The sequence below is a fragment of the Microtus oregoni genome, unplaced genomic scaffold, assembly GCF_018167655.1.
Source record: "Microtus oregoni isolate MIOR12 unplaced genomic scaffold, Mior012 000074F_ref0000038, whole genome shotgun sequence".
Lineage (NCBI taxonomy): Eukaryota > Metazoa > Chordata > Mammalia > Rodentia > Cricetidae > Microtus > Microtus oregoni.
In genome coordinates, this window is record NW_024544004.1 from 6142881 (window position 1) to 6167929 (window position 25049).

Here is a 25049-nt window from a genome sequence, read left to right on the forward strand (position 1 = left end):
GGTGGGTCATGCAAAACTCACATGAAAGGAGGAGGATGACTTGAGAAGAAGAAAGGAGGGAAAGGAGAGGAAAATGGTTGGGGTGAATATGTTTGAATTATATGATTGTTTATGAAACTGTGAAACAATAAATATAATTTTATGGTCATATATTTATTTAAAAGGTTCTACAAGATCCCAAACAAGATTGTTACTTGGACCAAGTTTGCTCCTAAACACTTAAAAAAGAAAGCCACCTAGGAGACAGACTTCAGCCCATTTAATAGGGTATACTATAACAGCTGCCACCTCCAAAGAATTACTGACAGGGTTCACCTGTGAAGATGAAAGTCCAATTTTCCAGTAAGGGTTTAAGGTGAGACACAGGGACCCTACTAAAACAGTTGAACAACCAATGGAGGGCTTGTATTTCTCTTCAAAATGGACTACAGGGGACCAGTTAAGATGATCTGAGGACCTGGGTTTCATAGTTCCTACTTTTGGAGCTATTATTATTATTAGGAATTAATTGTGTTCGTCATTACCTGTGCTCCATTAGGTAAATCTTTTTATTAACTGCCATCAAAATTCTTAAAGACATTATATTCTTTTATCTAAATGTGTCAACTTTGAGGTGGGCTGATGCAACTGGTTCTCTATTTCCTGATTGCCCTGCCCTGTCTGAAACTCTGGCTTTACGAAGATTCCTAAACCTTCATTCTAGTCTCATGACCTGGGATTTTTTTTAGGCTACCTTATGCAAAGAGAAGTGATTTTCCAGTTCTCCAGTAATGAAAATAAGTCCTTCTTCCACTAGATTGATGCTGTTATGTATTTTGTCGCAGCAACAAGAAAAGTAACTGGGGCTGGAGAGATGGTGCCATGGTTAAGGGTCACTTGCTGCTCTGACAGCCATATGGTGGCTCAAAACCATCAGTTCCATGAGAGTCAACAGGCATGCGCATGGTGTATATATATGCTCTAAGGCAAAAATTATAAGCATTCATGTACAAAAAATCAAACAAAAATTCTAAAAAATAAAAATATAAATTAACTAATACAAAAAAATCTGGAATCAAGAAGAAAGACGGTTGTGACAAGCCAGACCATGTTGTTCTTGGGCCTTTGGAAACAGTTTACAGAAAGAACCGAGAAAGTTTAGAGCATCGGGATAGTTTAATGAACCTACTGGAATGGACTAGAGGCCATTCATGTTCCATTCTGGCAAAGAAGGATCCGGCTCTGGGGTGTGTGTGTGTGTGTGTGTGTGTGTGTGTCCTGGCATTTGAATGAGCCTCAATTTAATAGTAATGAGATAAAGACAGGTACAATGGCACACACCTTTAATCCCAGCACTCAGGAGGCAGAGGGAGATGGGTCCCTGAGTTCAGGGCTAGCCTAGTCTACATAGGGAATTCCAGGACAACCAAGGAGACACAGATATTGTCTCAAAAAAGCAAAACAACAACAAAAATTAATGAGGTCCAGCCCTATTCAGGGTATCTGTCCATCACCCAGCCCAAGGAACACAGCATAAGAAAGGGCAAAAAGAATGTAAGAGCCAAAGGACAGGGAGAAATGCTGTGAAATGACATGTCAGAGCTGCTGCATCTGTTAACTCACAACAGCTGTGGTTACCTGTAACCACTGACTATCAACACTGGCAATCATTGATAGGTAGGAGTTAACAGCAGTTAATAGCCACTGGCCAGGGGAGGAACCATTATTTCCAGGGGTATATTCACTAGTAATGCTGCCTATGCTCCAGTAAATAACGTCCCATGTATGCTCATGCAAGCAACTCTGATTAAACACTGGATCATAAAGGATGGGAACTTGTTTAAAAAAAAAGGATTCAAGAAGTAAAAGCCAGGAAACAGGTGAAAATGATCAAAATACATTGATACAGATATAATGTGTACAATGAAGCTACAGAGTTTAATGGTTGGTCTGCTGCGTTTCAGTCTTGTTACCTTCTTGTTCTTCTCTTTTGAAATTTGAAATGGGAATTCTTAGCATGTACCGTTTATAATAGAAGTATTGTTGCTTTTTGATTTTACAAATGCACACAGATAAATGTTTGCCCTGAGTTTCAATAAAAACTTCGAATTTTTAAAAAAGGATTTAATTGTGTGTGTGTGTCCATGTGTGTCTACCAGAGGCCTGCCCCCCCCTCTGTGTGTGTGTGTGTGTGTGTGTGTGAGAGAGAGAGAGAGAGAGAGAGAGAGAGAGAGAGAGAGAGGTGTGTACACATGACTGCTGATGCCAGCAGAGTCCAAAGGCATCAGATCTTCTATTGTGAGATAGCCAGAGTAGGTTCAGGAACTCAAACTCCAGTCCTTTGTAGTAGTAATCACTCTTAACAGCTGAGCATCTCTCTAACCCCTGAGACATGGAACTTTAGAACAGAGTTGAAACTCTTCAGGGGACTCTAAAGTTAGACTAATTGCATTTTGCTTTACGAGACAGCTTATGAGGGTGTGGGGATCACAGGCGAAAGGATACAGTTTGAATGTGAAATGTGCTCCTTTAATTAGGACGCCAGTCTTTTAACACGTGATTTCCAGCTGGTGGCACTGTTTTGGGATGTTGTGGAACTGTAGGGGTTTGGACTCTAGATGGCAGAACTATTTCACTAGAGTGGACTCTGAAGGTTATCCTCACTTCTGCTTCTGGACTGTGCTCTCTGATTTGTCTGCTGCCATGATATGAGAAGACCCAATCACATTCTCACTGACAAAAATGCTACCATCCTAACCTGCATGATGGACCGAAATGCCTCTGAAATGGATCCAAAATCCATCCTCTCTCTTTTACTTTAAGTTGCTTTTGTCAGTGTATTAGTTAGTTTTCTACTGCTGGAATAAAAAAAAATCAGGACCAAAGCAAGCTACAGAAAGGGTTATTTGGGTAATGGATCCAAAGGGATAAGAGTAAGAGTACATAATGGAGGGAAAGCATGGCAGCAAGCATGGTGGCTGGAACAGCGAGTTGAGGGCTCACTGTTCAAACCACAAGCAGGAAACAGAGACCAAACTAAAAATGGTATGAGTCTTTATATCTCTCAATACCTACCCCCAGTGACATCCTCCCGCAAGGCCACATCGTTTATGCCTGCAGGCCAGAAGAGGGCACCAGACCCCATTACGGATGGTTGTGAGCCACCATGTGGTTGCTGGGAATTGAACTCAGGACCTTTGGAAGAGTAGGCAATGCTCTTAACCTCTGAGCCATCTCTCCAGCCCAGGCCGCATCGTTTAAACCTAACCAAACAGCACCACAAAACTGGGAACTGAGTATTAAAATGCTTGAAACTGTGGGAGATATTTCTCAGTCAAAGCATCAGATAGGTATTTTGTAATAGCCACAAGAAAATGATGCAGAAAGGAATTAGGGAGTTGAACATCTCACAATGCACTGGTAGGTCTTCAGAACTAAGAAATTTCCTGGATAAAATGCCAAAATACCTGTTCTGAGAAATACTGCAAAATATGTTGCAATCATATATTTATGTGGCTGATTCCCTATGACATAGTAAGTGAGGTTCATGTAGACTGACACCATTTTCTTCATATTTCCACTGCCACCACTAAGCACAAATACTGGCAGATACATATACAGTTAATGTTTCAAAAATGAATGAATGGGGCATTACATGAATGGGCTTTTGTAAAATATACTCTCTAAGAGAAAGGAACTTTCTGTGTCTTGCTCATTGTCATATACCCAGACCAGAAGAGCTTTTCAATAATTATAATTGTAGGACAGAGAGTAGCAGGTGTCAGGAAGGAGAGACAGACTAGGGCTTGAAGACTGAACAAATGCTCCAAGCTGGAAGAGTCAAAGAAGGGGCTGAGCAAGATGTGACCCTAAAGCACAGTGGGAATGCACAGAATCAGAGTACAACGCATTTCAGGTAAAGAAAAAGGCATTAACAGACATTTGGTTGCTAAATGATTACATTGTATTTTACTACAATTTACACTTGCTAGTGTCACACACTAAGAATGCCAAGATATGTAACTCCATACTCGCAGACTACTCAATAACCAGCAATGAGCACCAAGAAGGTACACAGGGCTGGGAAGTGGCTCAGTGGTGCAGCATTTGCCTATTATACACAAGGCCCTGGATTCAAAACTTGGCATTGAAAGAACAAAAAAGAAAACACATAAATGATAAAAGGAATAAAGTTGGCAAAGTAGATTGCATCTAGCTTATAGAGTACCTTGGGCACTATCTAATCAAAGGAATATGCATTACAGCCCAAGGGTCACTGAAGGTTTTTATAAAGTGGAATGACATGATCTAAGATTAGCTTTGGAAATTTTACCTGGTGAACCCAGAGAGAAAGGACAGGCTAGAGAGAGAGGCATATGACACAACTTTTCATATTCTCTCTCCCCTCTACTCCCCTCTCCTGTATCGTTTTTCTAATTTATTTATAGGAGAGTCAAATAGCTGTGATTCCCCGGAATGCAGGCCCTAGGTCAGGAAACCTACAGTGTATAGCACTGAGTAGGACAAAAATTAACCAAGAAGTTTGGTTAAGTGTCCACAAATCATAGAAGCATTCATAGCAACTTTATAAGTGTACTGCTTTATCATTATTATTATTATCATTATTTTGGTTTTTCAAGATAAGGTTTCTCTGTAGCTTTGGAGCCTGTCCTGGAACTCTTTGTAAACCATGCTGGCCTTGAACTCACAGAGATCCACTTGCCTCTGCCTCCTGAGTGCTGGAATTTAAGGCATGCACCACATTTTTTTTTATAATTTTTAAAAGGACAATAAAACCAGCATTACTGCCAATTACATAAATATTGAAATACAATCTAATCACTTTGATACAGTATTTAATTTTTAAAAAAATTACTGGTAATTAATGCTGACATGTCTAACTCCTCAAATGTGCTGAGGACTAAGTGGTTGTTGAATATGCAGCCCTATATAGAGATATCTATATCATCCCCTCTAAATCTTAAAGAATACCCCATGAGAGGGGGCAGAAAAACTGTTAAGACTCAGAGGATGTGGAAAAGTTTTGTACAATGATGTGTCCTATTCAATATCTGGTCACTGCACTCATGAAGTCACAGCAGCTATGGTTACCTGCATAAGACTACTGGGCCCTTAAACATTCCATCAGGGATAGAGGAGGGGCTTGGGAGGCCCCACCTCTCCCCTATCAGCCATGTGGGGAAGGAGTCATTTTCTTCAGTAGTGTGGCCACTATTTCAATAAATAATCCCCTACCCATGCTCAAGCAAGCAACCTTAATTAAACGTCGTGGGTCACAAAAAATGACATAAAAGTATTAAGGGTCCTAGTTGTAAAGAAGGGAAGAAGTGGTTCAGTGGGACTTAAAGGGGACCAAAAGGAGGGTAATGGGGTACATATGCTAAAATGCCTTATATGCATGCTTAAAATTATCAAAGAATAAATTTTCAATTTCTGGACAATTACTATACATTGCAAGCTTCATACTTTTCTCAAATCTGAAAGTTGATTTTTACCACGAGGTAAAAATGCTTTAGAATTCTATAGCAGAAAAATAATGCATCTGAATAAGTCTACTGATTACCACAGTAAATCAATGCTTATGTTGTCTACAGTGGAATGCTGGGCATACTCTAAGTTATTCGGTCTCTGCACTGACTATTCTCTGAATTCTGTTCATAAGAGGAGCTCTTTTAACTGCACCCAAATGATTATTAACAATTGAGGTCTAGGTATGTAACTCAGGTGTAAAGCACTTGCCTAGAACATGAAAGGATATGAGTTTGGTCCCCAGTACCACACAAAGAAAAGAATTGAAGTGTGTCTTTCATCCCCCAAAGGTATGATGAAGGCGTAACCTCCAGATCTATAGGTGGGAATAATTTGAAAATGGGGACATTACAGGCATAATTAGATAAAATGAAAACCAGGAATAGCAACTCATGCATGTAACCCTAGCATTTGCTAGGCTGAGGCAGGAGGATTGCTATGAGTTGCAGGACAACCTGTGCTACAGAGTGAGGCTGTGTCTCAAAACAATAAATAAATAAGTAAGTAAGTAAATAAATAAAGCCAGGCATGAGACACATGCCTATGAGAGGTGGAGGCAGGAGGATCAGGAATTTGAAGCTAGTGTAGACTACAGGACATAAACTTGTCTCAGAAAACTAAAACCCCAGAACAACAGTAAAGCCTCCCACTGCTTCTGTAAGGTTGCCTCATCAGTTGTGCTGATGACAAAGCCACCACCAACTAGTCCTCTATCGGATACTCACTCATGCACTCTTGAGGACCAATTCAAGGCCAGCCTGGGTTATATGAAACCCAATCTCAAAAACAGAACAAAAACAATGAGTTCAGATTGGAGCAGAGTGGGCCTTCAATCCAATATGATTAAGATATTAGAGAAAAGACATGGAAATATAGACAGACAAAAACCACACAGTGTGTACTGGCTGGTTTTGCATGTCAATTTGACACAAGCTAGAGTCATCAGAGAGAAGCCTCTGTTGAGAAAATGCCTCCATGAGATCCAGTTGTAAGGCATTTCCTCAATTAGTGATCAATAGGGTGGGGCCTTGCCCACTGTGGATGATGCCATCCCTGGACTGGAGGTCCTGGGTGCTATAAGAAAGCAGGCTAAGAAAGCCGGGGAAACAAACCAAGAAGTAGCATTCTTCCATGGCCTCTGTATCAGCTCCTGCCTCCAGGTTCCAGCCCTGTTTGAGTTCCTGTCCTGACTGCTTTCATTGATGAACAGCAATATAGATTTGTAAGCCAGATATACCCTTTCCTCCATGACTTACTTTTTGGTCGTGGTGTTGCACTGCAGTAACTAAGATACAATGACAAAAGCAGAAACGCCTCCTGCTACGAAGAAGAGGTAAGCAAAGATAATCTCCTGCAGGTTTAAGACAAAATATGACCCTGCTGACAGCTTGATTTGGGAATCAAAGCCTCCAAATTCAAACAATAAATTGCTGATATTTTTAAGCCACCAGTTTGTGGGACTTTATGGTACAGCAGCCCCCCAAAAGTAATACAGTAGTCAGTCCAATTCACATCTAGTTCAACTCAGACTTTTGTGAAACCCTCCAGGGCAAAATCAGAAACAAGTACCTTAATGTACAGCTGTATATGCTTACAAAATAATATATATTAAAAGCAAGTAGCAAAAGGAAGATACTATCCCTCCTTTGAACTGTTAATTATTTTTGAAGCTAAGGGTTGCATACTTATCCATGAACATACACAGCTTTTCTTCAAGTGAGTTAGCTGATTATATTTCAACAGTGAGGGCTCTTCATGCACATACATACCTGGAACATTTTCATCTTCACTTCCATGGATGTCTTTCCAACCCAGCTAACGTGGCCAGTGAACTTAATGTCCTGTTCAGGACTTAAGCTCTGTTTACACATATCTGCAAAATAGAAAGTTAAGAGCCATCCAAACTATATAAGAAAAGTCAGTACTATAAGTGAACAATAACATCTGAAAAGCTGACAAGTTGTATTATATTTATCTTCAAAACTACAATAATTTTTGACATACATAATAAATCTAAAAATCTGAGACCATACAAGGACTATAAAAACCGTAATTAAACTCTTCCACTTAATTATATAAATATCATGTTATATTCTAGATAGTTTCATATATACATTAAAATCCCCTTTAAAAGAAACCATTTCCCCCCAATCCCAATAATACTTCATAATTACTGAAAATTATAAGTATGCATAGAATCTGATCTTGCTTACCAATCTTGTCCACTAGGGCTGTCACTATTGATAAAGGAGACATCATAGCGGAATGATTTCTGTTGTGCATGTAGCAAACAAGAACTGTAGGAAAACCAGACGAGTATAATAGAAAAGCAAAATTATTTCTTCCATTTACAATTCTCTCCCTTAAATTCACAAAAGGTCTTATTTTCAATAAAATCCAGTACTACTCAAGTAATGATCTTACTCTAGAACTAAAGACTCTTTTCTTTTAGTTTACTGAGACAAGGTCTCACTCTGTTGCCCAGGCTGATTGGGAACTCACTATACATCCCAGGCTGGTCCCAAACATGTGGTGATTATTCTACCTTATTCTCCTACATACAAGAACTGCAGATGTGAACCTCCAGGCTTAGAAAGACATTTTTCCCTCTTTTTTATGTGTGTGTGTTTGCATATATGTATTAGTGTTGCATTTGTGCAGGAACCTGTAGAGGTCTGTCCTAGTTGGTGTTACTATTGCTGTGATAAAACACCATGGCTAAAAGTAACTTTGGGAGGAAAGGGCATATTTGCCTAATGCTTCCAATTACTGTTAATCACTGAAGGAAGTCAGGACAAGAATTCAAACAGAGCAGGAACCTGAAGGCAGGAGCTGATGCAAAGGCCACAGAGGAGTGCTAATTACTGGCTTGTTCTTCATGGCTTGCTCAGAGTGCTTTTCTAAAGAACTCAAGACAACCAGCCCAGGAGTGGCACCACCCACAATAAACTGGGCCCTCCCTCACCAATCACTAACTACAACCTCCCCATAGGCTTGCTTACAGCAATATCTTATGGAAGCATTTTCTCAATTGAGGCTCCCTCCTCTCTGATGAATCTAGTTTGTGTCAGAGTGACATAAAACTAGCCAGCACAAGGTCCAAATAGAGCACTGGATTCCCTGGAACTAGAGTTACATAGAGAGAGTGTGACCTGCCATGTAGCTGTTGGAAATGAAACCTGGCTTCTCTGTAAGAGCAGCTAGTGCTCTTAACTACGGAGCCATCTCTCCAGCCCCTGCTTCAAGTCTTTTAGGTGCTAGGGATTACAAACCACTCTACTATATCTGGCAGCAAAGACTTATAAACTGAATCAATCTGGAGATCCTTTAATCGGACTATTCCCTCACTTACAAAATTCCAAAGCTCAGAGCTGCCAAGTAGCTTGTCACCACCCTGAGGAAACAGTGCTAAATGAGAGCAAGACCTAGGACAAGCTGACAGTATCAAGCAAACATCCCCAGAAGAGAGGAACTAAGCACAAGGCCTCAGCTACATGCTTTCCTCCTGATTCTTCCGCAGTCACGAAGCTGTTTTCCTTAGTTATCCCTCTTTCCCAACCACACTCCTGACTCCCACACTGCCCTAGAATCCTGTGTACACCTTCTGTATCTTAACATACATTATATATTTCCCAAGTATGGATCCATGCGCCTTATGAATATGAAGTCATTTAAATTTGTACTGCAGTTACACATTGGTTGATGTCCCTGCTTTCCCACCAAGATGTACTCAAATGTGTCCCATTCATCCTCAGGTCAAAGTCTGCTGAATAAATACTTGCTGAATGACAGTTAATTCTTCCATCCACACATCTTTTAAAGGATACACTGGGGCATGCAATGTTACAGGCAAGAAACCCCACTTAAAAGCCTGTCCGGTTCCCAGAAATCTTGCATGTGACCTGTGTCATAGGAGTAGAATAGGAAATAAAAAAAAATTTCAAGAAATAAGAAAAAAGTAGATCTGACAAGACTTGACTAAATGCAAGTTTCTAGCTTAGATGAGTGTTCCATTAGATAGAACACAATGGGCCAATTGTATTGAAATGTTGTTTGCTTGTTTATTCAGAGCTAGGAATTGACTCCCACCATGCTTAGCTAGCACTCTGCCACTGAGCTATACCTCCCAGCTGAAGATTTTGAATTTGAGAAGTCTAAAAAGTACATTAAAGGGAAGATATCCAGTAGACAGGAAGACAACCTGGAACTCAGAGGAGCCCAAGAAATGTAGTTTTACAGGTATTTACCATATTCATAGCAACTGAAGGGCTGAAAATAGATGAGATTATTTATACAGAATGTACAAAGGTAGCCTTCAAAAATGCAGAAGATAAACACTCTGGGACAGTCAACATTTAATGGATCAACAGAGAAAGAGGAACCTATGAAGGGGACTGGAAAAGAGATGCCAAAGAGTCAAGAAGTAACAGAGACCAAGAATGAGGGGAACAATATCACAAATCACAAGAGAGTTCAGGGAAGCTGAGGGAAGAACTTAGTAGACTGTGCAGTGAAGGAGACAAGGGTGAGTGTGGCAAAAACACTGGCAAAGGCGCAGAAGAGGTGAAACCAGGCTATAGCAGCCAGGCAAGTAATCAATAGTTCACGGTAAGGAACAGCGAAACAAATGGACTTTTCTAATTCTTTCCAGAAATCAGCAATGAAGGGAAGGGGAAAATTGAGAGTGTTTATAAGGGAAGGGGGTTTATCTGCTTTTCATTTTGAGATGGAGAATCTTGGTGTTTATAAAATGTGGGGAAAGTAAAGTTGGGAAATGGCTTGGGATACAAAGAAAATGGCTTAAATGGTATGGCAAGTTCCCTAAAGAAGGAATTAAAAATATTAAGAGAATAGGTGGAAGGGATTGGCCATCAACAAGAGGTCACGAGAGAGAATACAAGGGTAGGGTCAACAAGAGAGCTCAGCCACTAAAGGTACTTGCTGCTAAGCCGAACGACCTCAGGTCAATCCCCAAAATCTGCATGGTAGAAAGGTAGAAACAACTCCCATAAGCTGTCCTATTCACGCACACACAAATAAATTTAAAAATTTAAAAAAGAAAACTAAGGGCAATGGCAAAGGTGTTTGTGTATATAAGGACAGCTAAGAAAACCAAAGTAAGATATGCAAATATAAATGTGTATAATTTTTAAAGACCACTAAGAATTTCTAAATAATGTAGAGAAGAAGGGCAGCTATATGTAAGTGGGCTTCTGTTTGTAAGCGACTTGAGAGTCTTTAAGTCCCTTCCCAACAGTTCAATCTAAAAGTCATTAGGAGGGAGTGAGAAGGGCAACATGGAGGAATGAGTGGAATGAGCAGGGTATTCTTGTAGAGGGGAGGTGACAAAAGTATGGTAAGTGTGTTGCAGACCTAAAACAATGAAGAGGGACCTATTTTTTAGGGTGCCAGAGTACAAGGGATGTGACAATGAGGATTTGGGTAGTGGCCCTGGTAAATGGGTTACAGGCAGGAAGCTGGTCACATTAGTAAATATATTAAAGACAATGGGGCTAACTGGAAAAGGGAATTATAAATATTGAAATGCAAACCATAGACTGCTAAACAAAAGTTGAAGGTACCAGTTTAAAAGCATAGTCTTCATATACATAGATCAATAAGTAAACAAATGTAAATGGATACATGGACATACATATCCAGGATCGTGACAACCAGTAGCCACAACTACTCCCAGCATATAGACTTTGGCTTCTAAATGCCATTCTCCAGTAAAAAGAACTACAATCCCTCCGAGACTTGGCTAACTGGCTGCCTGGGCCAGAGAAAGGCTAAGATGAATCTAGAATATCTTACTGGTCAGAAAGTTAAAAGTGCTCATAGAATGATGGAGGACACATTTTTTAAATCCAGGGAGCCATGGAGATGGCTCAGTTTTATAAAGCGAGGCCAGCCTGGGCTACATAGCAAGTTCTAGGCCATCCTATACAGCAAGATGATGTTTGAAAATTTAACAGTAACTAGTGGGACTAAGAATGTAGGTCAGTGGTGGAACACTTATCTGCCATGTTCAAGGCCCTCAGCTCAATTTCCAGTACTGAAACATTATGAAGAGGAAAAAGATAATAATAATAACTGAAAGTCTGGCAAGGAATGGGATAATTACAAGGTCTCAAAGTGTCCTTACAATGATGCTAATTTGCTACAAAGGGGAAAGGAGTAATTTTACAGAAAACATGTCAGATATCACATTCACTATGTGAAAGTTTACCTTATCAGAAACTGGAGAAATAAAAAGCTAAGTATCATTTGATGAGCCACAGTAAGAACAAAACATCCCTCCCATGGCGTTCCTGCGGAAGATACAAATCCTGACACTAATCATGAGAACACATCAGACAAGAAGAAAGAGAGGGCTTGTCTATAAGAATCTACAAGAAAAGCAGCCCGCACACTTCCAAAGGACTAAGCTTACAAAAACCAAGAAAAGGTTGGGTGTCTATTTCTAACACAACTACCAAATGCAATCCATGCATAGAAAGTGTGCCTTTCTTTAATAAATGACCACTAGTGAATACTGACTAGCCCTGAGGATTAAAAAGTATTAAGTTTCTGATCACGATAGTAGCAATTTGGTTATATAAGAGATGTCCCACTTCATAGGAAATGTACCCTAAAATATATGGTGGTCTGCAATTTAATTTCCAACACATGATACATGGAAAATGCTTCTTTACATGGTATCTGTAACTTGTCTTTAAATACTTTTTAAATGCTGGGTGGTAGTGGTGTACAACTTTATTCCCAGTACTTGGGAGGCAGAAGCAGGTGGATCTCTGTGAGTTCCAGGACAGCTTGGTCTACAAAGTGAGTTCCTGGATAGCCAGGGCTTTTACACAGAGAAATCCTGTCTCTAAACACCCTTACCCCCAAAAAAACAAAAAAAAAAAATTTCTCTTAAAAAGTTTTAGTGACCCATTGAGTTTAGTTGGGGTGCACAAATGGGCATAAGTGAGGGATTATTTACAGGATCATAGCTCAATTTGCCTGTGACTACACCACTTAAGAAACCACTAACTGTCTATAGATCCTCAGGGAGGAGTGGGGCTTCATAAGCCCTTCATACCTAATAACAGTTAACTGAACATAGAGCTTCCGGGAGAGGTGGGGCCTCCTAAGTAGTTTACTCCCCTATGATGGATTGCCAAAGGGCCCAATCTCATACAGGTCTTGTACAGGCAATAACCTACTGAAAATTTAAGAGTGCAATGGCCATGCCATGCTTAGATAATAGTGTTCCCTGGCATTCCAGATAAAACTGCATCTAGAGTGCATGCTTAGCATGCTTGAGGCCCTGGGTTCAATCCCCTGCATTCAAACTAAAATTTAAAACTAAAAAATCATAAAGAAGGCTCATTTGGATGGTAACTCTGTCATATGGAAATCCATATTCATAAGAAAAACAGTATGACAATGAAAAACCTTTTCTGTCTGCGAATAAAATGGCTCTTTCTAACTGGGATTCGCTGTCTACCTGTAACTGTTCTTAGGAAGACAAGTACCAGTACCTCCTAAGCTGTCAAGGTCCTCAAGAATCCGGCCGAATCTGTTGAAATAAAGCCAAAATGTGAATTAAATGAAAATCACAATGACTTCCCTTTAAATTTTCATAATGTCCTTTGGGATAAAGAAAGAGCCCTAAGATTGACTGTAGTGATACTTAACACAAGTCTTTCACTGTACTGAACCTACAGTCATACACACACTTCAAATAAATGGACTGTAAGGATTATGAATTAGATCTCACAGTTGTTATTTTAAAAGGAAAAAATGGTAACATTTTTGACAATAATGAAAATAATACAGCGTTACCTTACTGTGTTTTGAACAGTCAGATATTTATCTCGCAGCTCAGGATCAGTACCCAAAGGTAGGAGAACTTCGATGAAACTGTCCTTCATTTTCCTCGGTGGTAGAGCTTTCTGTGATTTAGCCAACAGGTTATGAAGTAACTTCCTCTCCTCCATTGCTTTCACATGGTCTCTGAGAAGGAAAGGTAGGCTTCACAAAACAAGATCAGTACTGTCCCACAATTCCAGTATCCATTCCCTCAAACAGGTCAGTCAGACAAAATAAATGGAAGAAAGGAGGGATCAAGGCCTACTTGATCTTCAATTCGTTCTTTCCCTTCCCACGAAGCATTTGGTAAAACAACATTTCTGATGACATTTTTATGCTTGTGGATATAAGTCTCATGCTCTCCCAAACAAATTAGCTGTCATTAGGTATATACATAAGAAGTGCATACTTAGTGATATAGACACACCTAAATGAACCACATATTCATCTGATCAAAAAAAGTTTATTCAGGAGCTGGAGATACGATTCAGTGGTTCAGAACACTGGCTGCTTGGGTAAGGACTCAGATTCAGTTCCCAGTATGCACAGCCATCTGTAACTCCAGTTCCGGAGGATGTGATGTCAACTTCTGGCCTCCTCAGGTACTACACACACGATGCACATACATAAATGCTGGCAAATCAGCCTTACACATGAAAATAAATAAATCTTTTAAAAGGTTTATTCATACTAGCACCACAGCTTAGTGGTAGAACACTTGCCTAGCAAAGTCCTGAGTTCAATACTAAGCATGAGAGCAGAGAAAGGCAAGAGACTGGGTGCTGACACTCATATTCTACGTCCTGTCATGTTCATCTTCACTCTCCTCTTCCTCACTCACCTGACTCTCTCCCTCCCCTCCCATCCCTTCAATCTCAGAAGAGAGACAAACGAGATAAGTGAATGATATCCAAAGGAGGTATGCAAAGTGGAATAAAGGGTTACAAAGGAAGAAAACATTTTTAAAAGGCAGAGAAAAAAGAAGAGTAAAGCAGAAGACAACAGAGAAAGCAATAGGAAACAAAAATGTTATGTAAACACCAGCAGCAACATGTAAGAAGTCCTTCCAAATTTAAATGATAAACTATTATTAGTTTAGTTCACAAAAAAATATTAAAGTCAGAGAAACAAGTTAAATGGTACCAGAAAAATGGAGAATGTGCAATACTTTCAAATCAAACAGGCTAGCCCTGTAAAAGTCAAATTCATGGGGAAAAACAGGTGTAAGCTGTCAATTTACTCTGGATGGGGAAAACTCAAAAATCATCAGATATCAGATGTAACTTTTAAAACATTTTTGAATCTTAACGTTGTTTTAAAAATTTTAATCCTAGTCTGGTTACCTCTTCTTGCACCCCAAGAAATCTCTAGACTTCTAGCCAGACATGCCCCTCCCTGAATCCACACATGGGTCCCTTTGCCCCACCTTCACCACTCTACTCCATACCCAGGTGTCAGAAGTTCTCCTCCAGACTCTAGCCTAGTATGTAACCCCAACAACCTGACGTTTGTTCTTCTGTAACCTCCTGGATCATGCCTAGGTCTCAGAGGCAATGCCCTGGCCTAGTCTGACCACTCAATTCTGCATGACAACCGACCTCTAGACTTCCACCAGGAAGCATCATATCCACAAGCTCCTTCTGGGGACTGGCTTGGTGACCTCATCTAAGCCTTTTCCCAACCTCCCAGATTGAGCCTGGATCCCACAGATGGTACACCACCATAGTCTGGCCTTCTATGGCTTCTCAGCAAGGGTGTCCTCAGCTTGGGCCAAGATCCGTGCTACCTATAGCCCAAACCACAGAACTCTCCCAAGCCTTTGAATAAGGGAGTCAAGTTACATGAAACAGTAAAACGAGAAGACTTGAGTTCAAGTCGCACGTCTTAACTGTGAGTTTCAGTTTCACTGTGTTAAAAAATGGAATAGAAAAATATACCATAAGAACATTACAAGTTTTCTTCTGAGAATCAGTGAATATACCTAAACAGTTTTGAAAATGCGCAATATAAAAAAAGAAAAAAAAGAAAATATGCAATATAGATAAATCCCGCTTTTCATGGTGATGATGCATCAACTGATTAAAACATTAAGAAGTTGTTGTTTTTGTCCCAATGGGAAAGCCCCACCTCCACATAGGTCTCCCCATCCATAGAAGAGGTCCAGCAACTGAGCCTAAATATTACTTAGCATGATGCCTGGGGCATAAAACAACCAAAGTGCTTACCTCCAGTTTGTGGATATTCCTACTATCTCCCGTAACTTATCCCGAACTGAAACAAAAATAAAGCCATTACCCCATGAAACAAGGCAATAGGAAAAATGGGTTAGGGCAAAATGCTCAGGAACTAAGCAAAGCTGCTCATGCACTCAAAAGGTATCAAGATTCCTGAATTCCCATTCATTGCTATAACAGCTCAGGGGAGGGATCAGGCTTCTGATCTCTGAAAATGGGAAACAACTATACCGTCTCCTTAGTGCAAATAAACATACTTTTTTGTCAATTACTGAGGTTCATTTACATAAATCATAAAATTTTCATCCAAAAGGGCTGATAAAGCCTTTTGATAAAAAAAGATGAGTCCCTTTAAGATGGAAATCTTTTGTACATGTATACACACATGTATAAGCCAGAGAACACACTATTCAGGTGTGAGCCACTTTGTTTTTTGAGACAGGATTTATCAGGACCTGGAGCTTGCTAGGCTAGGCTAGGCTACCCAGCCTGTGAGCCGCAAATACCCATATCATTTCATATCCTCGGTGTTGGGACTACAGATCAGTCTCAGGTTCACATGCCTGCAGGCAAATACTTTACCAATTGAGCTACCTTCCCAGTCTGGGAACAAAGATATTTAGAAACAGAATCTCCACCTATCTTCTTATAGGCAGTATTAGAGAAAATAACTTAGTTCAACAACTAATACTAATATCTAAAACTGAGTTTTATTGCAATTGATTACTTACATATCTATACCATCCTAATTAAAGCAGCTTAAGCCAAAAAAAAGCAAAGACTTAAATCAAGGTAAAGCAAAGAGTGTGATTTAATTTTACTTAGTGCCCATTATGCAAGAGTGAATTAGCTTAAAACAAAACATAAGCGCTGAGGGGAAAAATCAATACTAATTACCACACACCATGATTCACATGGATAGCTGAACATGCTATATGGAAAGGGGAAAATAATTAAATTATCACTATTAATTTGAAATTAGAAAATAAACATACAATATTTCAAATAATCTGTTTTTTCTACCATTTCAAAATATATATTCCGGTAATGATCAAAACCAAATTATGGTAAGAATAACATGTAGTCTCCTGAAAGTGGTGGATTTCCTATCATACTGTTATATATATGTCACATACTCAGTGAACACATTAATTATGGTGAAACCATAAAGAACTGTAAAACATCACCATTAGTAAATTATTCTTATTTCTGAATTTCCTCCCCCCAAAAATAATGTATACAAAATAGCCCAAACAGTACAGATTCCTGATGCTCACTGACATAAAATAGTTCTCACTAGTTTGGTCACTGTAAAGATCGGTAGATGCTGAAAACCAAGAAATTTCAATTTTACACATATTCATATTTTCTCTCTCTTTCACTCAGACCCCTTAAAGAGGTGACAATTTTAATTTTTATGAGTATTTCTGGTTCCTAAGACATACCATAGTCTGCATATAATATTAGTAAGTGCAATTAAGAATACATTAACAATGTCCCTCTAACAAAACTATAGATAAGCATTTAAGGTTGACACAAATGGCAGGCTCATGTCTTCTTCATGACTATATCTCTGTTCCAGTCTTCTGTAGCTCTACACAGGAAGTGGATAGAAGAAACTGCTCAGTCCCCAAGGCTCCTAGGAACACATCAAATTCTGACTCCGATTTCTACATCAAGCTATTATGCAACTACCTTCATTATTTTATACGTGGGATACTTATGAAACGCTGAAACTTAACATGTATCCAGGATAGAGAGGTGATGCAGTGGTTAAAATCATGTACTTCTTGGCCATTCTTACAGGTCTAAGATGGAATCTCAGAGTTGTTTTGATTTGTGTATCTCTGATGGCTAAGGATGTTGAGCATTTCCTTAAGGCCAAAATCAAAAACACTGATGACAACTTATGTTGGAGAGGTTGTGGGGAAAAGGGAACACTCCTGCATTGCTGGTGGGAGTGCAAACTGGTACAGCCCTTTTGGATGTCAGTGTGGTGATTTCTCAGAAAATTAGGAAACAATCTTCCTCAAGACCCAGTAATACCACTTTTGGATATATATCCAAAGGATGCTTAATCGTGCCACAAGGACATGTGCTCAACTATGTTCATAGTAGCATTGTTTGTCATAGCCAGAACCTGAAAACAACCTAAATGCCCCTTGACCAAAAAATGGATAAGGAAAATGTGGTACACAATGGAGTACTACACAGCAGAAAAAAAATAAGGAAATATTGAATTTTGTGGGCAAATGGATGGATCTAGAAAACATATTGAATGAGGTAACCCAGACCCAGAAAGGCAATTATCACATGTACTCATTCATAAGTGGTTTTTAAACATAAAGCAAAGAAAACCAGCCACAAATCACAACCCCAGAGAACTTAGACAATAATGAGGATACTAAGAGAGACTTACATCGATCTAATCTACATGGTAAGTAGAAAAAGATGATCTCCTGAGTAAATTGGAAGCATAGGGAGCATGGGAGAGGGTTTAAGGGGAGGGGAGAGAAAGGGAGGGGAGCAGAGAAAAATGTAGAGCTCAATAAAAGCAATAAAAAATAAGATAAAACTTAGAAAAAAAAAGAGCATTTACTTCTTCTCTGGAATACCTGAACTCAGTTCTCAGCACCTGTATCAGGTGGCTTAGAACCAGATGTAACTCCAAAGAAAACCGACACGTCTGTATGCACAAGTGTTCTTGTACAAATGTCCTCCCCCCCCCACATATATGTGTAATTATTTAACATGCACGGTTCATTACTGCTGCTATCATTCTGTGCACCACCTCCCAAGGAAAATGGGTTTTTTCATCATATAGGCACAAAAGGGAAAAACAATCATGCTTGCCTTCACTGATGTGTAAGGGTCCATGATTTTTGGTGTACTGGGATCTTTGACTCAGTCCTCTGCCATGAGTAAGAAGCCCCCTGTTCAAGGTACAAAGCCTGGAAAACAAGAGAAAGCATACTTAAAATAGTTTCTAGAGCTGCTTCTCTAGGAATCTGTAAGATGTCACCTCTTCCAGAGTATCTAACCACACACTGTCTTTAGTAAATGCTTTGTTCTTTACTCGCACACCACATTTCCTCAATAAGTAACATCAACTCAATTACAAACTAATCATCTTTGAACTTTGAGTCATCACTTTGCACTCAAAGTACTTACAAAACTTGTTGAAAAAAATCCTAGGACCCTAAAGAAAGAAAATAAAAGCTACGTATCCAAAGGAACCGTACCAATTTTCTCAAAAATGAGCTGGGTAAGCTGATGGGTAGCTCACTTTTGCAAATATTGAAAACCGTATACTACCGTATCAGTAATAACATATAGCAGCCTGGTATGGTGGCAGATCCAGGTGAGTTCAAGGCCAGCCTGTTCTATACAGTGAGTTCCAAGACAGTGAGGGCTAAATAGTAAGACCCCACCCACACATACATACTGTGAAAGCTGAAACATTACTGAAGGAATCAAGAATTCTAAACACCGTCATCTAGTTCAAGTTACTGGAAAATTCCTATACTACATAATGTTATGATAATGACTAGCCAAAAAATTTACATGTTTACCTTTTCTTAGAGCAAGCTACTGAGTTACAGCATTCAATGAAAGTCACTCAGTAAATCTGCTTTATAAAAATCTGCTTACATGAAGTTTTGACAATTAATGTGCTGCTAGAATAAATCTTTGACCTTTCACCAAGCCAACTAATTCAGCTGCAAAACAAGATATGAATATGGATACTTCCTCACAGGAGATTTTTAACCCCTTTGCCACCTGGTCATCTTATTTAGCTATGACACAATCCCTATTGGCTCACTAAAACAGAAGCGCCCACTGGAGGCCTTCAGTCTTTATGCCCTCTTTAGTCCTCATCTGTATGGCTGTCAGTCACTTGGCATTTTGTTTCACAGAGTAACCTTTCCCTTTTCTGTACTTTTTTACACAGATTAATATTCTAGTCTTCTTGATCTTAACCTTAAAATTTGAATTTTCTTACAATGTGATTTAGATTTTCTATTTTTCATCATTGTATACACTTTTATATAAGTTCAAATCTATTAGCCATGGAAGTAGGTTATGTATTCCTGTATTCTGTCATCTCATAAACTAGGATTCTGCAATAGAACATACCTAGTTTTAAAGAGCATACAGGGGATGGAGGGTGACAAAAATCACAACTTTAGTTCAATCCTCGGGGCTCACAGAAAGGTAAACAGAAAGAACTGACTCCACAAAACTGTCCTATGACCTCCACCTGCACACCATGGCACACACATGTACATCATGCAGATATACACACATACACACAATAATATTTTTTAAATAGAAAACACTGGCGAGATTAGGAAGGTAGCTCCGTGGGTAAAGTATAACTTTGTTCAGCTATCAGCAACCACATAGTCAGGTGTGGGTGCAGGTAGTGAAAAGAGCGGCAGGCTGAGGCTGCGGCCTGGCTCCCGGCTAGCTTTACCCGAAATAACAACACACAAACTGTATTCATTTAAACACTGCCTGGCCTGTTATCTGCAGCCTCTTATTGGCTAACTCTCACATCTTGATTAACCCATTTCTAATAATCTGTGTGGCACCATGAGGTGGTGGCTTACCGGGAAGGATTCTAGCCTACATCCGTCTGGGGTCGGAGAATCATGGTGACTGCTTCACTGCCTTCTTTCCAGCATTCTGTTCTGTCTACTCCACCTACCTAATTTTCTGTCCTATCAAAGGGCCAAGGCAGTTTCTTTATTAAGCAATGAAAGTAACACATAGACAGATGAACTTCCTCCATCATGCATGGGTGCCTATAACCCCAGAGACAGGAAAGCCACCAGAGTTTGCTGGCCTAAATGATCAACTCTAGTCTCAGTGAGAGCTCCTGTCTCATGGGAATAAGGCCAGTTTTAGAGCAGGATACTCAATGGCCTCATCTTGATGCTGCATGCAAACCAAAACACTTGTAAACATACATGTGCATACACCTCAACTCACATGCACAGACAAACATGAAAAACCCACTACAAATAGGAAAACTAATCATTCCCATTGCTACCATTCGCCAAAAGACAAAATGGCCCTGAATTCAAACCCCAGGGGTAACTCAATTCAGAAAAACACCTGGGTCAACATATTTTTAAAGTGAGTCTCACGTCCTAAGTTTGTTTGCAGCTTAAAAGATGGGATATATATTTTAAGGAAATCTAAAAAAAAAAAACTGTATGAATTGAGCATATAGCTGAGTTGGCTGAGTGACTGCCTATCATGCTTGAAGCCCTGGGTTCACTTTCCAGCATATATAAAATTAAGGGTGGTGGCACATGCCTACAATCACAACATTCAAGAGGTAAAGGTGTGTGTGTGTGTGGGGGGGGGTGTGGGTATGTGGATATGTGGACATGAGTGTTGCTGTATGTGGGTGCCGGTGGTGTCCAGCCAAAGGGAATGACTCTTCTGAGTTGGAGTTACAGGTATTTGTGAACTATCTGACGTGGGTGCTGGGATTTAAACTTAGGTCCTCGGGAAGAGTCCCCAAGTGCTCTTAACTACACAGCTATCTCTCTAGTCCCTGAACTGTATATCTTAAAACTTGAAAAAAAACAGGCAGTGGGGGTGCACACCTTTAATCCCAGCACTTGAAAGACAGAAGCAGATGAATCTTTGGGAGTTCAAGGCCAGCCTGGTCTACAAAGCAAGTTCCAGGACAGTTAAGACTGTTACACAGAGAAACCCTGCTCAGAAAAAAATTTAAAAAAACATGAAAAAAGAATCATATGACATTGATATGAAAAAAAGAATAGCTTTTAAACAGCTGTACCATATATTTGTGCTTTGAACTGACTCACATGGACCAAATTCTAGTCCTATAAGCTCCATTAACAGCAGGGGAGTGCACCCTTTTTATTTTCTACGCCACATTAATACTCTATCTTTTCCGTTTTAGACATAGAAATAACTTACCACTGTGTTACAATTGTCCACACCATTCAATACAGTACTGCTCTATAGATTTACAATCTGGGTGCTGTAAATTGTAGCATTCGGTCTGGCCTGGGTCATCTGGGTTTGTGTTAAGTATACTCTGTGATGTTGTACGACAAAACACACTTAACAGTGCTGTGCTTAGAGGATAGCCCCACTGGTAGGTGATGAAGCAGTTAAGCAAAAGAGTAGGAGAATTGCTTAATAATAGCCAGTCTCTCAGTCCCTCAAGATTGCTTTACTCTCCTCCTCATCTCTGATAAAACCACAAGAGCGCCACAACATGACCCCCTAGCTTTTCAAGGAAACTATCATGGATCCTTTAGGATACTCAGGTCACAGGACCCCAGGACTGAACCTTTCTAATGAAAGAGGCCTGAGAATTTCAACCTCTCCATGGCTTGCCTAGGGAGCTAGAATCACCTGCAGTTCTGAAAAGAAATGGCTTAGCTCCATCTTAGATTTCAAATACGGAAAAAAATGGCAAAAAAAGAATTGTCAGTGTATTATCATATCTGTATTATCATATCATAGACAAGCCTGGGGGTGTCAGCTCAGAGGTAGAGGACTTGCTTAGCATGACTGAAGGCCTGTGCTGCTATCCAGTACCTCAGCTACAATAGCCCAGACAAGGTTATTCATATGTCCATTACCATGATAAAATACCTCAATATGGAGATTAAATCAAGTGGCATGATGCATGCATGCCTGGGAAAAAGCCCCACAAGCAAACAGTAAACCTGATCACCTCAGACAGTTTGTCCTTATGTAGGGATTACCTCTCGACTAGACACTGACAGAAGCCAAGGCTCACCAGGACTAACAAGAAAGGAAGACAATGACATAGAGTGCAAGGAAGAACTTATAAACTGGGTTAGAAGGGCTCAAGAAAGGAGTTGTCGGGACTGGAGAGACAGCTCAATAATTAACACTACCTCTTTTTTAAAAAAATTGAGATTTTATCTTTATGTGTATGGGTGTTCTGCCTGCATGTATGTCTGTGCACTACATGCATGCTGTGCCTGAAGAGGCCAAATGAGGGGGTCAGATCTCCTGCAACTAGAGTCCTTGAACCTGGGTCCTCTGGAAGAGTAGCCACTACCCTTAGTCACTGAACCAACTCTCTAGCCCATTAAAAAGTACTTCTTGCTTGTATAAGAGATTTGGGTTTGGTTAGCAGTACTCACGTGGTAGCTCACAACCATCTATAACCCCAGTTCCAGGGGATGTGATGCCCTCTTTTGGTCTCCACTGGCATCAGGCACGCTTATGGAACACATGCAAGCAAAACACTCATACACATGAAAATAAAATTTCACAACCCTTTGGAAAGGTCCTGTGGAAGAAGGCACAAGGGCAAGGCCAAAAAGCTTACAGAAGCCTTTCTTTCACATTATGTCCAAAGGTAATCATGCCCTTCTTGTAATGACTTTCAGCCTGTCTTCAAATAGTTTGACAAAGCTTAGGTGCTGGTGGGTGGGGAGATGACCCACTTTGTTCACCTGATAGTAAGGTTCCTGGGAACTGTAAAGGCAGATCAAGGGCCCCTAGAAAATTAGTCAAGGTCGAGTTCACCAACAGCAGGATGACTTCTGAAACCAGAGCAAGTGTCATTCTCTTGGAAACCAGGCAAGCAGAAAAAATTTGCATGTTGTGGAATAGGGACAGCCAGATATGCCCTTTAGTCTAGAGACTTCAGTCCTTAACTGTGCCAACTAGAAAGATTACATCTACCAAAAGGCATTCTCATTGCCCATGTGGTCCAACAGAGCCCTTTCATTACAAGACCCTTGCCGCTTATCAGAGTCACCTTCTAAATTGGGCATGATAATGAACATCTGTAAATCCCAGCACTAAAAAAGCTGAAAGCTGAAGGACTGCCATGGGTTCAAGGCCAGCTAATATTACTTGGGCTGTTTCTCTCAAACCAATGAATAAATATACAGACAAGAACTAGAAGTGCTGACACATGCCCTTAACCGCAGCACTGGAGGGGGATCTCTCGAATTTTAGGCCAGCCAGGATTACATAGTGGAACCCTGCCCCAAAAATAAAGAAACAAGTGGCTGGAGAGTAGGCTCAGTGGTTAAGAGCACCTGTTGCAAAAAGTCCTGGGTTTGATTCCCAGCACCCACATGGAGGCTCACCACTTCAGGCACCAGACATGTATGTGGTTCAAAGACGTTCATGCAAGGAAAACACTCATAGACAGAAAATAATAAAAAGAAATCTAAAATAATTAAAAATAGATGAATCTGCTTATGCGAGCCGAAACTGAATGCTTTGCACACGTGATAACATACTTAAGTCAGATTCCAAGTGTGTCAAGCACATAACCTCCAGAACATTTTTCAAAGAGAAAAGGGCTGGCAAGGCAGAACTGAAAATACTGGCTTTCAGAAAAGGGGCTACCCCAAGGTTCCAGCCACACCCATGGTGAGCAAAGGGATAGGAATTTCAAGGGAACACCCTGAGTCTTCCCTTTTTAAAGTGCCAGAGTCACTAGGGCAGACTCGCATTCTTCCAAGCTAGGTCGCTGGGCCCGGGTACGGGCTCCTGGGTGCCTCTTTCTACATCCTTTGCTTCTGTCCCGCCCACTGCTTCTTCCGCCCCACGCCGGCAATCGAAGGCGTGGGCGCCCTAGGACAGCGCTCCTCCAAGCCCTTCCACGCCCTGCCACCTACCACATCGCTGCCCGCTTCATGGTACTCCACTGCCCCGCCAGGGGTGGACAACCAAATCTCTCACACTCCTGGGCGGAAGCAAAAACGTGACAGAAGAGCCTGAGTGTGAGCCGGAGTCCAAATACCAGCAACCGCCCGCCCAGGAACGACTCTTGCTTGGTGCCTACGCCACAAGAGGACCCGGGAGGGGTTGGACCTCACGGTCGGAAGGGCGGGGCTACGCTCCTCGGGGACGGGACTACTACGTAGAGAACGTCAAGTCCTGATGTTTGATTGGTGGGCAGCTGGAGACAGGCTCAATGGAACTTCCCATTCAATCAGCTAGGTGGGGTCCTATACTAACTGACAGGACTTTTCCCTCAGTTGTAAAGGAACAGCTCCTCACAGCTCAGCACAGCAGAGGGACATAGTGGCTGGGAGCATCTCAGCCCTGGTTGAACTCTTTAGTTCCCGATTCCTAGAGGTTTACTCCCAGTCCGTGCTTCTTGCCCTTAACATCATCTGAGCAGCTTTCGAAAATATGGGTACCATATTTGTTCTCCCAGCAATAGGAAGACTGAGGCCACCAATTAGAGGCCAGCCTTGGCTAAAGCCTTGGTCTAGGTCAGAAGAAATACTGTTGTTGTTTTTATTTGAAGTTTTGGTTTAAAAATTCTTAGTGATGAAAATTAAGTTGAAGAGAATTTTTCAAGGGAGGTCCATGCCTGTTATCCAGGAAACCCAAGAGAGTGAGGCTGGACGATCACAAATTCAAGATCTGCCT

The 25049-nt window shown here is 40.6% G+C and overlaps 1 protein-coding gene across 2 annotated transcripts in view; it reads right to left on the reverse strand.

Moving 5' to 3' along the window:
* LOC121441339 (acyl-coenzyme A thioesterase 9, mitochondrial-like) overlaps positions 1–24476 on the reverse strand; it is a 41908-nt gene extending 17432 nt beyond the window's left edge. The window contains exons 1-8 of one of the 2 annotated variants that reach the window (XM_041642470.1): positions 24287–24476; positions 18474–18571; positions 16525–16551; positions 15612–15657; positions 13360–13530; positions 13056–13093; positions 7743–7826; positions 7299–7402 (exon numbers count right to left, since the gene is read on the reverse strand). In XM_041642470.1, coding sequence (XP_041498404.1) covers positions 7299–7402; positions 7743–7826; positions 13056–13093; positions 13360–13530; positions 15612–15657; positions 16525–16551; positions 18474–18571; positions 24287–24306 — 588 coding nt within the window. In that variant the 5' untranslated portion in view covers positions 24307–24476. The remainder of the gene's footprint in view (positions 1–7298; positions 7403–7742; positions 7827–13055; positions 13094–13359; positions 13531–15611; positions 15658–16524; positions 16552–18473; positions 18572–24286) is intronic. The other variant, XM_041642469.1, reaches the window with a different exon arrangement.
* Positions 24477–25049: the final 573 nt, after the last annotated feature.